Raw genomic sequence first — 14,644 nt, forward strand, 5'->3', positions numbered from 1 at the left:
TTGGATTTTTTGATGTGATGAAGTTCCACTCGACCGATAGAATGAAACATTTTATCACTCAGATCAGTTATTTTGACATTTGCTTCAATACTCACATGCTCGTCAGGTCATATGTCAAATTCATACACACAGAATTTGTGAAGCCATATGACATATATTTTTGCATGCAAGGATTAGTCAGTGTGTGAATATATTCTATTTTGTGCTCTTGAGTTAATTCTTTTTTCTCTATGAATATACGATAACTTGCCATGCATGTTCAGCATGTACCCTGCGTATTTAAATTGCTTTTAATTTGAGAAGACCTATAGTGTAAATTCTCCATATTGTACCTCACTGCCGCATAAAAACTAAGCTTATTCTCTTGCATTTATTGTATCAGTTTAGTAGTTTGATCTGATCACTGTAGTGTTGTGTTGAAGGCAAACTGATTTTAGTTGATTTGTTTGTGAGTGGAAAATGCTGTATGCACACGACAGAGTATTCGCGTACTTGATTATCTGTTAATGTAATAAAGGTATTTCTAAATAAATATAACCAATTAATCGAAAATAGATTTGTGGTGTCTGTCTTTTCATCTTTTCAATCAGAGGGTGGCCACTTTCTACACATTGACAAATCCCCCGAGTTTTCCCTGATTTTTTCAAGTGATAACACAATTCATGCCGATATAGCTACGATCCTAATACATCCACTTTTCAGGGATCTATCAAGATGCGTTTATCGCTTTTCATTGCTACTGAAACAACAGAATTGCTTTATGATGACGGCGATCGGGAGATAAAGCTAGTCGGCAGCCATAATACATCAAGTCATTTTAAATAGGGCGGGTGTGACAAGTTGGCCAAGTCAGCCAATCACTGATCGCTGTTCTACATGTGGATTCAAACCACAAATTTCTTGAACTAGTTCATAAATTGACCATCACTGACCACCACTGACCAATTCAAACAAAAAAAATCAAAGCCAGGTGAATGGTACATTTTACAGTTCTGTAAATACTCTCATCTGTACACAGACCACCGCCTAACGTTAGAACTCTGAAGCAAGTTATACATTTGCTCTAAAATTGTTGGTACAACTTTTAAGGCGCACCGGATTGGTCAGTCGTCCAAGATACATTTAAATTATTTCCAATCGAAGAAATTGGTTTTTAACAAATGTTAAAAAAGCATAGCCAGTGTACAGAACTGTAGGCGAGGGCCCCACAAATTTTGGCCAAGTCATGATTTTTAAAACATTAAAATCCAAAAACGAGAATATTACGCATATCAACTTTTTTATTGCGTCTATAAGTCTAAAACTTTATGTCGACATATTTTCACACATACAACTCTTTAAATCCTGACAACTTAAGGTTCAGGCTAAGCACATTATTTCACACTAAGCATATAAAAAGAACCACTATTTCTAAGATTGGTTGATAGAAGACTAAAAGACCAATTCATCCAGGTTTATATGTATATTATGCATATTCCCTGATTTGATATTTCTGACATTCCCTCAAGGTTTCCAGGATCAGTGGCCACTGAGTCAGTATGATATAGCCAAATCGATGACCCACGATCTAAGAACTATTTTCCATTGCGTTACATTTGTTGGTGGTCTAACATAAAATGACCAAATCTGTTGCCAAATTCCCAAAATGAATGTCCTCTTTGAAAAAAGTATAAGTGGTAGTTTTCATTGGATTTCAAGATGTGGCATGCGAGGTATAGGCAATTTGGTGCTTTTCGCTTTCCGCAAATGTCAATTGAATATCGCCAGGTGGCGTGTCTTTTCTTGGAACAGCTGAAGTAAACAACAATAATTAGAAAAAGTAATTGAAAGTGACTGAAAAAACGATCGAACTACTCATAATATTGACAGTGTTGGCGCACTTAGCTTCACTTGACGATGGTAAGCAGATTAAACCTTTACATTTCAATGATTGATAAGTCATCGACGTGGTCCTGAAAAAAATTTCCAATTTGTCATTTAAAATAGTCTGTTTTTATTCCGTTCACATAAAGACAATTCTGCGCCGAATATCCTGACCCTGTATACTCGTTTGGTATCACATTTCCGCAATATATGGCACTAGTGTGACTTAGGGTTAGACCTAAAGGAAAGGGTTAAAGGGATTGAATTTAAACTTTTAAACTATAGATGCTCCAAAATTTCCAACGGCAAAATGTCACAATCTTTTTTATTGCAGTCGACAGCCAGTCCAGGAGATTCGGGCAGCGGCTCTCGACGGGAGAGAAATGATCCCCCAATAAAGTCATCATCTCCAGTAGCTACTAGTGCTAAGACCCCACACAAAAAGAAACCCACCGATTTCAAATTTGGCAAACTTATCGGTGAAGGATCATTTTCATCTGTAGGTATCAAGCAAATGTCAATCAATTGCGGGTTATTTAAAAGATGAGAAATTAGAATCTAAATTTGTTGAAATTTCAGGTGTTCTTAGCGAAAGAAATAAGTAATGGCAAAGAATATGCAAGTAAGAATTACCGACTTACCGACTTAACCTTGTCCTGTTTTGGCAGTTGCGATTTATTGATTGATACCTCATTATTGCGATGCTCCTTTTTCAGTGAAAGTTTGTGATAAAGCACAGATAATTCGTGAGAAGAAAGTCGCGTACATATCACGTGAAAAAGAAATCCTGTATCGTATAAATCATCCGTTCTTCGTTAAACTACATTTCACTTTTCAAGATACGGAGAAGCTTTGTATCCTTTTTTGATGATGACAAAATGTGAGCATGTACCCCGCTGTCACAGGGAGCATGTACCCGTGCTGTCACAGGGAGCATGTACCCGTGCTGTCACAGGGAGCATGTACCCGTGCTGTCACAGGGAGCATGTACCCGTGCTGTCACAGGGAGCATGTACCTGTGCTGTCACAGGGAGCATTTACCCGCACTGTCACAGGGAGCATGTACCCGTGCTGTCACAGGGAGCATGTACCCGTGCTGTCACAGGGAGCATGTACCCGTGCTGTCACGGAGCATGTACCTGTGCTGTCGCAGGGAGCATGTACCCGTGCTGTCACAGGGAGCATGTACCCGTGCTGTCACAGGGAGCATGTACCCGTGCTGTCACAGGGAGCATGTACCCGTGCTGTCGCAGGGAGCATGTACCCGTGCTGTCGCAGGGAGCATGTACCTGCACTGTCACAGGGAGCATGTACCCGTGCTGTCACAGGGAGCATGTACCTGTGCTGTCACAGGGAGAATTTACCTGCACTGTCATAGGGAGCATGTACCCCGCTGTCACAGGGAGCATGTACCCCGCTGTCACAGGGAGCATTTACCCATGCTGTCACAGGATAATCAGGCACGGAGTTCATGTTATGCCATCAAGTTCGGTCATCATGGCATTATAGCGTTAGCTGCTGGATAGAAATTGCTAATTAACTTCATGAGTTATTGATTCTTGACAAGTTTAATCGACAGATTTCGGATTAAGCTATGCAAGACGCGGAGAGCTTTTAGATTATCTCAAGAAACTCGGTTCATTCGATGAACACTGCACTCAGTTTTATTCGGCGGAAATAATTCTTGCCCTTGAACACTTACACAGTCAAGGTATCATTCATAGGTAAATCAGATTTAATCATCAAGAAACAATCGGATATTTCTTTCGATAGCTAAATGACTGAAGTTTCGAAGATTAGTCTACATCATTGTCAAACACGACCGGCAATTATTTGATTCATCTTTGTATCTGTAGGGACTTAAAGCCGGAAAATATTTTACTGAATGATGAAATGCATATTCAAGTAACGGATTTCGGATCGGCGAAAATTATGGACGGAAATCAGCATTCATCGACCAGTTCATCATCTTCATCAGCGAGTCAATCTTCAGGTATGTTCGACCTTCTAATTATGTACGGCGGCTACTGATCTAACAAGTGTAAAGTGATTTTGGTGATGAAGATTAGTGTAGATGCTAAAAAAAAGTTTGTAGAGCAGGCAGTAAAAGGATTATATATTTTGCTATATTTTTCTAGCAGACGGTAATGAATCTAGCGGAGTAACTCGTCGATTAGAGCGTCGTAACTCATTTGTGGGTACTGCTCAATACGTGTCTCCTGAGGTGCTAAAAAGTCAAAGTTCTTATTATAGGTAAAATCTTTTCCACTTCTAAAGCAGGGTCCCTATAACTCCTTGATTCCTTTAAGACTTGTTCTAAACAACAAATGTTTTAAACGTGCTTGAAACTCCTTTTATTTGAGCAAAATGCATGAAAATCCTTCAATTTTGAGAAATTGGTAATTAGATAGATATTTTAGAAGTTGTACAGCAGACTACCCCTAATTGTGTACAGTTGAAGTCTGGATTTTTGTTATCCAATTAGGTGGTTACCGTATTAAAAACCAAGTTTACATAGTGTAAAGAATAAGATTTGTTTACAAAACCAACAAATTTACGGTTTACCAAGATGAACAGTACTGATTAAGGATGAGTCTACGAAAGTGATGCAGACACTTCCTCAAAATTAGAAATTTCCTTGTTTGAAACTGCTTGAAAACTTAAATCCAGAAATGACTGATCTGTTGGGACCCTGTAAAGCCACACTGTGTATTCCATGCGCGTATTAGCTTATTTTTTCTGTTTACAGTTCGGATCTGTGGGCACTAGGTTGTATAATATATCAAATGTTGTCTGGATTGCCTCCGCTCAGAGGACGACATGAATATGAAATATTTCAAAAAATCTGTAAATTAGAATATGAATTCCCTGAAGGGTTTAACCCGACTGCCAAACATTTAGTGGAATCGTTGTTGGTAAGTAACTGCATACGAGATTTGGGATTGATTTGAAAATAGATCGGTACATGGTCATGAGTTAATCGCCTGGCTTTTGTTATTTTAGGTGTTAGATCCAACAAAAAGGCTCGGTTGTGAAGAGATGGGTGGTTATCCACAACTGAAAAGTCATTCTTTTTATCATAATATAAACTGGGATCAGTTACCAAATGAGAAACCGCCTCAACTATTGCCATACCTACCTGCTACTAATACATCCATGGAAAACTTATGGAGTGAATGTACAGTAAGAATATTTCAACATTCATCTAGCTATTTGTTAAAATCATGAAGTCTGCTCTTTTGTGGTAAAATGGAAAGGAAGTTTGAACCATAGATAACAATACAACATCGCACCAAGTTATAGCTAACGCCGTTCGAATAGTCTGAACCAAATACTGCCACATTCATTTTTTGTATTTTCAGGCTGGATTTGATGATGTACAATACTCCAGATTATTAGGTATAGAGCTTCATGACTCTCGTAAATCTCAATCAGAGGAAAAGAGGTAATCAGTTAAAACTCATTTCGAAAAAACTCGCAAAATAGATTCATTAAATGCAAAGGTTTATTCGTTTTTTAGCTCGGAACAACTCAACGCAAAAAGTGAAAGCAATGGCACGGATGTGAACAACAGTAATTTGAACCACGCGACAGAAAGCAGTAGTAGCAGCAGCAACGTAGCGAGTAGCAGTGGATTAACGACAGTCCAGGAGAGACACAATTTACTCGTTAAACAAGCGGCAGAAAATGAATATCATCAGTTTGTAGAAGGGAATTTAATCCTCAAACAAGGTCTAGTCGATAAACGAAAGGTATTCTATTTATATCGTTACTAGTTTGGTGTTTATAATAAGTCACTACATTTTCTGTAAATTTTGCCTCGTATGTTTTCAGGGCTTATTTGCTCGCCGTAGAATGCTGCTCCTAACCGAAGGACCACATCTTTACTACGTCGATCCTGCTAATATGGTTCTCAAAGGTGAAATGCCATGGTAAGTCGGTGACCGCACTGTTGCTAGAATATTCAATCGAGCTCGTCAAGCAGCGATTAATTCAATATTTTAGGTCCTCTCATCTGTGGCCTGAGGCGAAAAACTTCAAGATATTTTTTGTTCATACTGTAAGTAATTCCATTCTAAATTCCAGTTGAAACATAACGCTGAAGTTAAAAGCTACGAATACATCTTTTGTTTTTCAGCCAAACCGAACTTATTACCTAGAAGATCCTCAGGGTTACGCGTTGGAATGGGTTAAACGTATTCGCGAAGTGAAAGACTATTATTACGAGGACAATACTGCTTCACCGTCTAATTCTCCGCCGACAATGTCTAAAACTACAAAATCTTAGTACCAGTACTACCTAAAAAAAAACTATATTAGTTTCAATTCGTAATTTATTATTTATCATCGATCGTTCAGTGTGCTGCTGTTGCACCATCGCAGGGATTACGCCGAGAAATATCCGTTCATTTTTCGTTCCGCTTCTGGACATCCTCCTGTGTAGGGATTCGAATCTGATAGCTTTCAGACACTGCCATAGCAGAACTAAGCGACCATTCGTGCACTAGGACATTTTATACCATTGAATACAGCATTTCATTTAGCCAGTAAATTCTACAGAAAAGAAGATGTCAAAAGGCAATCTGTGCACGAAAAGCTACACTACTTAATAAGGGTTCCGTACTGTGGCAGAATCTTGTAATGCGATCAGCTTCAAATCTTTATGAGGGAGGATATTTTGATTCGCGTTGCAGTGCCGTGTGAATGCAGATGAACAGTTTTAACTAATAGTCAGGCACTCCTCACTTGCCTGGGATGCCTCTGCATTTCGATGATGATGTGCTATATACTATATCCATGATGATATGTAAAATAAATTTGTTTAAATTATTCCCTGATTAAAGCTTTCTCTCAGTATGAAATTTACGTTTCTATATCACATGATAATAATATTTCGTGCAATGTTTCTTGTATTGTACAGTTTAAGGTTCTTCATTTAAGTTCAGGGAACGTCATCGATCAGATACTCATAACTATATGACTTGGGACCAAAATCAGGTTTTTCGAGGCTTTTGATGGAATATTGTAGAAAAAATAATCATAATTCGTCAAACTATTTATTGTTTAAGCTGTTTCCATCTAATGGTTGCTGCTTCCTTGTAAGAAATTACCGAATAAATGATCATATTATTTCCGAATATTGCATATTACTTTGTTGTGTTTGTCTTTGGTTAAAGAATTGGCCAATTCATCGACATTTGGGAGTCAATTGTGCAAATATACTCGGGATTCGAACCTTCGAACACCTTCATTACGGGTACCTGTTACTACGATCTAACTGCCACCTGAATAGAATAAGAGTTCGGGTCGCTATGGCTTACGCGTTTCGTTGTGCGTTTAAAAAGGTATTTTCGTCTTTAGATCGCTCAGAAATTAACGGGGCCTTCGAACGATTTGAAGAACAATCCTCTGATTTGCATAATTTGTGCCCGAATAATTGAAAATAGTGGTAAAAGTACCAAAAATATCGTGTTCGTTTTACTACATGTGGATTTCTGCAGTGTTCGTGACCTTGACCCTGTGTACCCCAGCCTCCAAACCCCCAGTTATCAGTAGGCTACAGTGATCTGTTCAATTTGGAGGTCTTTAGAGTGTCAGGGCCCTAGGAGTTATCTGGATATCAAAAGTTAAAATCCATAATTGCTTACAACTTACATACCACTGATTCCATGTAACCACACTCCTCGACAGCGACCTCTCGACTCAGGACTCATTCATGATCTACAATACAATAATTAACAAGCAATACAAATGATATTCACCATCTTGATATGACTTTGTTTCAGGCTCTAGGCCATGGAAATGTTGGTTTTCAAGTGCGATCTTTGCATGTTAGTCCATTGGTCTTCCAGACTTCAACCGCTGGTGTTCAGGTTCGTGTTAGTCTAATGAAATCTATTATTTTCGACTACACCAAATAGGCCTAATTAAATTTTTTTGTTATTTATAGGTGCCGATGAGCAAATTCGATCAGCAGACGTCTCTGAATTACAGCAACTTAGAAAATAACCTAAGAATTGTGAAGAAAAGGTATGAAGTTCGACCATAATTATCAAGTAGATACAAGATATAGAATCAAATAAAAAATTTCTTTACTTCCTGATTAAAGCTTTATCTCAGTATTTGATATTTCAATTTGATAGATTCATTAACTTCCTTGTAATATCTTTTGTATCATACAACTTAAGGTCTTTGTTCAGGGAATGTAATCACTCAGATACTTATTACTTATAAATATAGAATTGGGACTGAAATCAGGCTTTCGATGAAATCCTTTTTCTAGCGACTGTTTTTCGTTTCAGATTGGACCGACCTCTGACGCTATCGGAAAAGATTCTTTACAGTCATTTAGACGAACCAGAAACTCAGGTGATTGTCGTTCGGTATTTTAACAGCCGTTACAGCAGGTTTGTTTTTTAATTCGAGAAAACGGCTCTATTTTTTGGTTGGTTTATATTTTCGTAGGATGTTCGCCGCGGTGAAAGTTATTTACGTCTGCGACCGGATCGAGTCGCGATGCAAGATGCTACGGCTCAGGTACTATGAATTTAGAATTTGCAAGAATTAAAAAGAAGGGATTCAATCAGTAGAAGCACGTTTAATTTTATTGGCATCCATAGTGTTGAAAGTATGAATGCAGCCCTTGTAAAATCCCAGCATATGGAGAACATTGTCATGTTTCATTCCGCAGCATGGTGAAGTGTTGTTTGTAATTGTAGATCGTTTTATGAATGCTGTTTGTTTTGCAGATGGCTATGTTACAGTTTATCTCGAGTGGTTTACCGCGAGTGGCCGTTCCCTCGACGATTCACTGCGATCATTTGATCCAAGCACAAATCGGGGGAGTCGAAGATCTCGAACGCGCGAAAGACATAAACAAAGAGGTCTACAACTTTCTGCAGACGGCTGGTGCCAAATATGGAGTCGGTTTCTGGAAGCCGGGAAGCGGAATCATCCATCAGGTATAAACTCTATGGAAAAAAAGATATCTTTTTTGAAGAGGTAGAAATTCAGAATGTGTTGCAAATAAAGACTGAATGTGTCAAATTCTTAGTGAAAAAGCCAAGAAATCCATCATGGGTTTTTAGCTGAAAACCAAATATTCAGTTTTTGATGAATTTGTTGATGTTTTAATCTTTAAATTTGGCGCTTTATTTCTATTATTAATTCGACACTTACTGAAAACTAACCCGGTCATTCCGCGGGCTCTGCTACTACTGTTCTACTGTGTAGCACGGGTCCATTTAAACTGGAGTTTAAATCACCCACTGTGACCGATATAAAACATGTAGTTACAGGTACTGTATAACTAAAGCACTAGTTATACGGTGTATGATACTGCGTACATATCTCTGATTGAATTTCGACCGTCTACTGCTGAGAAGGAGAGGTATTTCATGTTTTACGTGTACGGTTTTCAGATTGTGTTGGAGAATTATGCATTCCCCGGAGTTCTAATGATTGGTACAGATAGTCATACGCCTAATGGAGGTAGGAGATAGTAGAAAATAGTCTGTGAATAATATGATATGATATGATATGATATATGATATATGATATATGATATATGATATGATATGATATGATATGATATGATATGATTTATCTTCATGTAAAATTTTTTACAGAATTAATGGATAAACGAATACATTAAAATCGTAATAATATTAGACGAGGGACTGCTTTGAAGCAACAGTTAGCTTATACAAGAAAGCAGCCCTAGAAAAGAAAATATATGAAATGAAATGAAATAGAGTAGAAAAACGACATAATACCGATCATAATACAACGTTTACATATACTTACTGAACAATGACATACATACACTGATTGACATAATAAATTGCGAATATCGCTCAACAAGGGAATGTTTGAGCCTTTTTTTAAAAACGAATAAACTTTTTGATTTTTTTATATCTGTATTTAATTTGTTCCAAAATTGGGGGCCTATAACTTTTAATGAGTGTCTCTTTATAATTTACGATCGGATCTTATTCAAATCTGCTACGTTTTTGCTACGCAGTAATTGTCATTATTTAGTGTGTTTTATCGTTGTTTTATCATCCAGGTGGACTCGGAGGATTGTGTATTGGAGTTGGAGGTGCTGATGCCGTAGATGTCATGGCTGATATTCCCTGGGAGTTGAAATGCCCGAATGTAAGTTTACGAGTATCTAAAAGAAACTTCTTTTCACCGATATTTCGAATATTTCTGTTGAATTTTGAATCCGATAATCGACTATTTTCAGGTTATCGGAGTTAAACTAACCGGTAAACTCAGCGGATGGACTTCGCCAAAAGATGTCATCCTGAAAGTGGCCGGTATTCTAACGGTGAAAGGTGGAACTGGAGCTATTGTTGAATATTTCGGACCCGGAGTTGATTCGATCTCTTGTACAGGTAAATACCAGCCATCGGATGAAAAATATGTTTAATGTTAAAAATTTATACTCATTTGTATTCGCGTTGATATTTTCTAGGTATGGGAACGATTTGTAATATGGGAGCTGAAATCGGTGCCACAACGTCCGTTTTCCCGTATAACAGCAGAATGAAGGATTATTTGGAAGCTACTGATCGAAAAGGTATGAAACGGTCACCTTCTTCTCTTCAATTCAACTGAACTTCTTAATCTGATGAAATTCTATTCGTTTCGTTTACAGAAATTGCCAATCTTGCCGACGATTATTCCAAGGTGTTGTTATCGGCAGATCCAGGCTGTGAATACGATCAGATCATCGAAATTGATCTGGATAAATTAGAGCCACATATCAACGGACCGTTCACTCCCGATTTAGCCACACCCGTTTCAAATATGAGAAAGGTCGCGACGGAAAAACAATGGCCGATGGACGTACGCGTCGGTAAGGGTTCAATAAGCTGAAAATATTTCATTGCGAGTTCGAATGGAGAATTCATTTGGTAGAGCTGATTTTTTGGCGTAATTCTTAGGTTTGATCGGTAGTTGTACGAACAGCAGTTACGAAGATATGTCACGTTCGGCGAGTTTAGCCAAACAAGCTTTGGATAAAGGCATCAAAGCTAAAGGATCTTTCACAATCACACCCGGATCAGAGCAGATCCGAGCTACTATTGAACGAGACGGACAGGTAGGAGTGATTTGATATATTCTAATTTGACTCTAACCTGCTTTGACCTAAACTGCTTTTGGAATGAACCAGGATATTTAAGACGTGCCAGTGCTAGTTTCTAGCTTTCGAAATCCTATGAAGAAAATTGGAACGTAACAAACTTGCAACTCGCAAAACTAAATAGGAATGTCGCAATTTGCTACTTCAAACCCGTTGAGGGATAAGTCTCTATACTGGCTGCATAGGTTCGGAATTTTGATTTGTGTACCGGTATTTTATTTTAGGCTGGTATTCTGCGTGATATTGGAGGAGTAGTTTTAGCCAATGCCTGTGGCCCGTGTATCGGACAATGGGACAGGTACGCGCCGATTCTTAAACTGCACGTGACATGCAACAATTTTAATGCAACCAGCCTTATATCAATAGTCAGAGTTGCACTTTTAAATACATGTGAATGTTGCTATAAAAACACCTGGCAAAATATTCAACAGTTTTAAAATCGAGATTTCTTTTAAAGCAGCAAATTTTTGCCCACATTAATCACGTAAAATATATACAATGTACGTTATATGATTATATATCAAAATGCAGCCACTGTAGAACTGGGGCTTCATGTGTTCATTCGTAATTTCAGGAAAGATGTTCAGAAAGGTGAAAAGAACACGATCGTCACATCGTTTAATCGTAATTTCACGAGTCGTAATGATGGAAATCCAGCGACTCACGCTTTCGTCGCTTCACCTGAAATCACCACCGTTATGGCCATCACCGGAGACCTAGGATTTAATCCAGAAACTGATTCATTGACAGCTCCTGACGGCGAGTAGAACTTATATATATAGATTAGTGATAGTAGCAGAATCTTGACAATGACATTTTTTCGTGTTTCCCATTCATTATCTTATTTTAGTCACTTTTTCAAAAGCCAGCATCTCTAGCTAAAAGCTCTCTAGCCTTTTATCAGTTTACATACTAAAAGTGGAATTCTCTGCTACCCCTAACCCCTCCAGGGTATTGACTCCCAGTATTTTAAGGATAGCTCGCGACATTTGTTTAAGTTATCACCTGTTTCTGGAGAGCGCCTTTGATAATAGTTCAATTTCTTACAAGGCGATATACTAATTTATAAAATAAATCCTGTCTTATTCTAACTCAAACTTCAAGGAATGGCTCGACGCGACTTATCGAGACTTTGTGTGTAATTGTAGGTTCACAGTTTAAGTTTGAAAGTCCGTTCGGAGATGAATTGCCTTCTCGTGGTTTCGATCCCGGTGAGGATACATATCAACATCCACCCGAGTCCGGAGACAGCGTAACCGTCGACGTCGATCCTCAGAGTAAACGATTACAACTACTGACTCCGTTCGACAAGTGGAACGGAAAAGACATCGATGATATGGTCGTACTCATCAAGGTACCGTTACATTTTTCAGCATCTTTTGATTTTATACGCAAAATGTATATCATCTTTTTGAATAGCGAATAGTTGTTGGTATTTGAATTTTGTAGGCTCAAGGTAAATGTACGACGGATCACATCAGTGCGGCTGGACCATGGCTTAAGTATAGAGGACATTTAGATAACATTTCTAACAATCTCCTGATCGGGTAAGTAATCCTACGCGATCGGAATAGATGAACATCATTTGACTCGGAAATGAATTCATACGTCGTATTTATTACCTATTATTTTACAGCGCGGTAAATGCCGATAATGGTGAAATCAATAAAGTCAAAAATCAGCTCACCGGAGATCTCGGTTCAGTCCCCGATACAGCCAGATATTACAAGGTAATACATCGAGAGATAAATCGTTCATTAGAATAATTAGTTTCTCCGTTGTTTCTATATGTGTTTTGTCAACTATATTAAACACAGGCTAAGAATATTCCGTGGTGTGTGATCGGTGATGATAACTACGGCGAAGGCAGTAGCCGAGAACACGCGGCCCTTGAGCCGAGACATCTCGGCGGTCGAGCTATCATCGTTAAGAGTTTCGCTCGAATTCACGGTAAGTCGTAAAACAATCACGAATTATTACGTCATTAAAGCGACGTATATCGTTAACTCGAGTGCGTTATTCGCTTTACAGAAACCAACTTGAAGAAACAAGGCATGCTTCCATTAACGTTCGCCGATCCAGCTGACTTCGATAAAATCCAACCAACCGATCGAGTTTCCCTGAAAGGTCTCGCGGACTTCAACCCTAAAAAGGTACAAAAACTTATAGGACTAGTAGACAATACTTTTAAATACCAATAGCCTTTATTTGTGAATTTAGCTTTTAACTAGGTGGCCACTTTCCGCCAATTTACAAATTCCCTGATTATTCCATGTTATAGCAGAAAAGTTAACCCGAGGAATTGCTTGCTTTATAATGTTACAATTTATTAATTTTTTGAATCATCATTAAAGAAACACGCAGTCAATAGCATTATTTCCCAGATTTTTCTGATTCCTTGAGTTGTTCATGTTGGTGGCCACCCTGCATAGTTCACATGCTACAGATTCAACTATTTTGTTTTTTCCAGAATTTGAAATGCGTTGTCAAACACGCAGACGGTAGCTCCGACGAATTCGAACTGAAACATTCGTTCAACGAACTACAAATCGAATGGTTTAAAGCTGGAAGCGCCTTGAATCGTATGGCCGAAAAGCGCACTTCGTAATCTTCTGTCCCGTCGTTATTTTCTTTCTCGCGTGTAAACAATTTATATAGAACTACCGCAATATGACAACCAGCGAAATATTGACAACAGACTTAGAAAAAATCTGCATCGAATTTTTAATAGCGATGTCTAATTCTAAGAAATGATATGTTGAAAGAAATTTCGAGTTGCTTAAGCATATTTGACACGATGAAATGAAGTATTTCAATAAACCGCTTCCAGAAATTCTGTTTAATATATTATTATCGTATGGTGAAAAAGTTAGTATCGTTAGCAAGTCAAATTGTCGCATAAACTAACAACTATACATGTGCTCAAAGCCTGTTAAAAACGTGCTAAACATTTGTCAAATTGTTTATTAGTGTATGTAATGACTAAATTAATAAGAGAAATTTCTATGAATACTGATCGCCTGATGCATGTGGATTTCTTCGTTACGATCTAACTACTTATTCTTATCGTCCATAGTTTCCAAATTCTAAGATCCGAACCATTAACGTTAGATAAACACATTAAAACTGTGCTAAAAACTTCTATATAGGATTATTAAGTACAAATCTGTTAGTGCGAGTGAAATAAGTATAACTCGATATGTAATTAGGAATATTGTACAGTTTGATATAACGTTAGTAGAAAGAATATCACACGATACATGTGTGACCAGGTGATATGCACGTCGTTAGGATCGGTTCTAATTCTTGCAGTGAATGTTATGTTGTTTAGTTTGAGTATTCTGTTATTTAGGGTCCAATAGACTGGCAGAAATAATGTGCATCCCTTATGTATAGAGACATACATTTGTATTAGACAATAATAAATGATTTTTGTTGACCATACATGATGTCTTATTAGTTCATTCATTAAATCCGTGGTATTGAGCCTGGTCTTGGAGGTGATAGAGCTACAAAGCGTCATTGGTTCCCTGTCCAACAGTCAAATTAAATTGAAAAACAACACGTCAGAAATACAGAAAAGGCAATTATTTTATACTTCCAGTATTTATTATAATATCTCAAAAAACG

General features: G+C 37.9%; 2 protein-coding genes across 3 annotated transcripts; both read left to right on the plus strand.

Moving 5' to 3' along the window:
• Positions 1-1,773: 1,773 nt before the first annotated feature.
• On the plus strand, positions 1,774-6,994 carry LOC141903132 (3-phosphoinositide-dependent protein kinase 1-like). 2 transcript variants are annotated; one of them, XM_074791107.1, is made up of 14 exons: positions 1,774-1,899; positions 2,198-2,362; positions 2,443-2,485; positions 2,580-2,717; positions 3,443-3,587; positions 3,720-3,856; positions 4,005-4,116; positions 4,613-4,778; positions 4,867-5,046; positions 5,226-5,308; positions 5,384-5,615; positions 5,698-5,795; positions 5,869-5,923; positions 6,002-6,994. In XM_074791107.1, the coding sequence occupies exons 1-14, from the start codon at positions 1,897-1,899 to the stop codon at positions 6,149-6,151; spliced, it is 1,707 nt and encodes a 568-aa protein (XP_074647208.1). In that variant the 5' UTR covers positions 1,774-1,896; the 3' UTR covers positions 6,152-6,994. The 2 variants fall into 2 exon arrangements, with proteins under 2 accessions (XP_074647208.1, XP_074647207.1); XM_074791106.1 differs by having other exon boundaries at positions 4,002-4,116; positions 6,002-6,993.
• A 155-nt stretch (positions 6,995-7,149) lies between these two features.
• Positions 7,150-14,642, plus strand: LOC141903107 (aconitate hydratase, mitochondrial-like). Its single transcript, XM_074791068.1, has 20 exons — positions 7,150-7,208; positions 7,650-7,736; positions 7,814-7,893; positions 8,166-8,232; positions 8,329-8,400; positions 8,613-8,825; positions 9,285-9,354; positions 9,932-10,020; positions 10,112-10,262; positions 10,343-10,447; positions 10,526-10,726; positions 10,815-10,972; positions 11,239-11,312; positions 11,589-11,773; positions 12,163-12,368; positions 12,464-12,561; positions 12,651-12,744; positions 12,832-12,964; positions 13,046-13,167; positions 13,485-14,642. Exons 1-20 carry the CDS (start codon positions 7,176-7,178, stop codon positions 13,620-13,622), a joined length of 2,376 nt encoding a protein of 791 aa, XP_074647169.1. The 5' UTR covers positions 7,150-7,175; the 3' UTR covers positions 13,623-14,642.
• Positions 14,643-14,644: the final 2 nt, after the last annotated feature.

This window comes from Tubulanus polymorphus, chromosome 4, assembly GCF_964204645.1.
Source record: "Tubulanus polymorphus chromosome 4, tnTubPoly1.2, whole genome shotgun sequence".
In the NCBI taxonomy this organism is placed as follows: domain Eukaryota; kingdom Metazoa; phylum Nemertea; class Palaeonemertea; order Tubulaniformes; family Tubulanidae; genus Tubulanus; species Tubulanus polymorphus.

Excerpts from the sequence above, each read along its gene's own strand:
- LOC141903132 (XM_074791106.1), top strand. Across the intron at positions 2,486-2,579 it reads TAATGGCAAAGAATATGCAA|TGAAAGTTTGTGATAAAGCA; the intron begins GTAAGAATTACC and ends CTCCTTTTTCAG. Across the intron at positions 4,117-4,612 it reads AGTCAAAGTTCTTATTATAG|TTCGGATCTGTGGGCACTAG; the intron begins GTAAAATCTTTT and ends TTCTGTTTACAG.
- LOC141903107 (XM_074791068.1), top strand. The coding sequence starts at position 7,176 with ATGGCTTACGCGTTTCGTTGTGCGTTTAAAAAG. Across the intron at positions 10,448-10,525 it reads GGAAGCTACTGATCGAAAAG|AAATTGCCAATCTTGCCGAC; the intron begins GTATGAAACGGT and ends TTTCGTTTACAG. Across the intron at positions 13,168-13,484 it reads CGGACTTCAACCCTAAAAAG|AATTTGAAATGCGTTGTCAA; the intron begins GTACAAAAACTT and ends TGTTTTTTCCAG.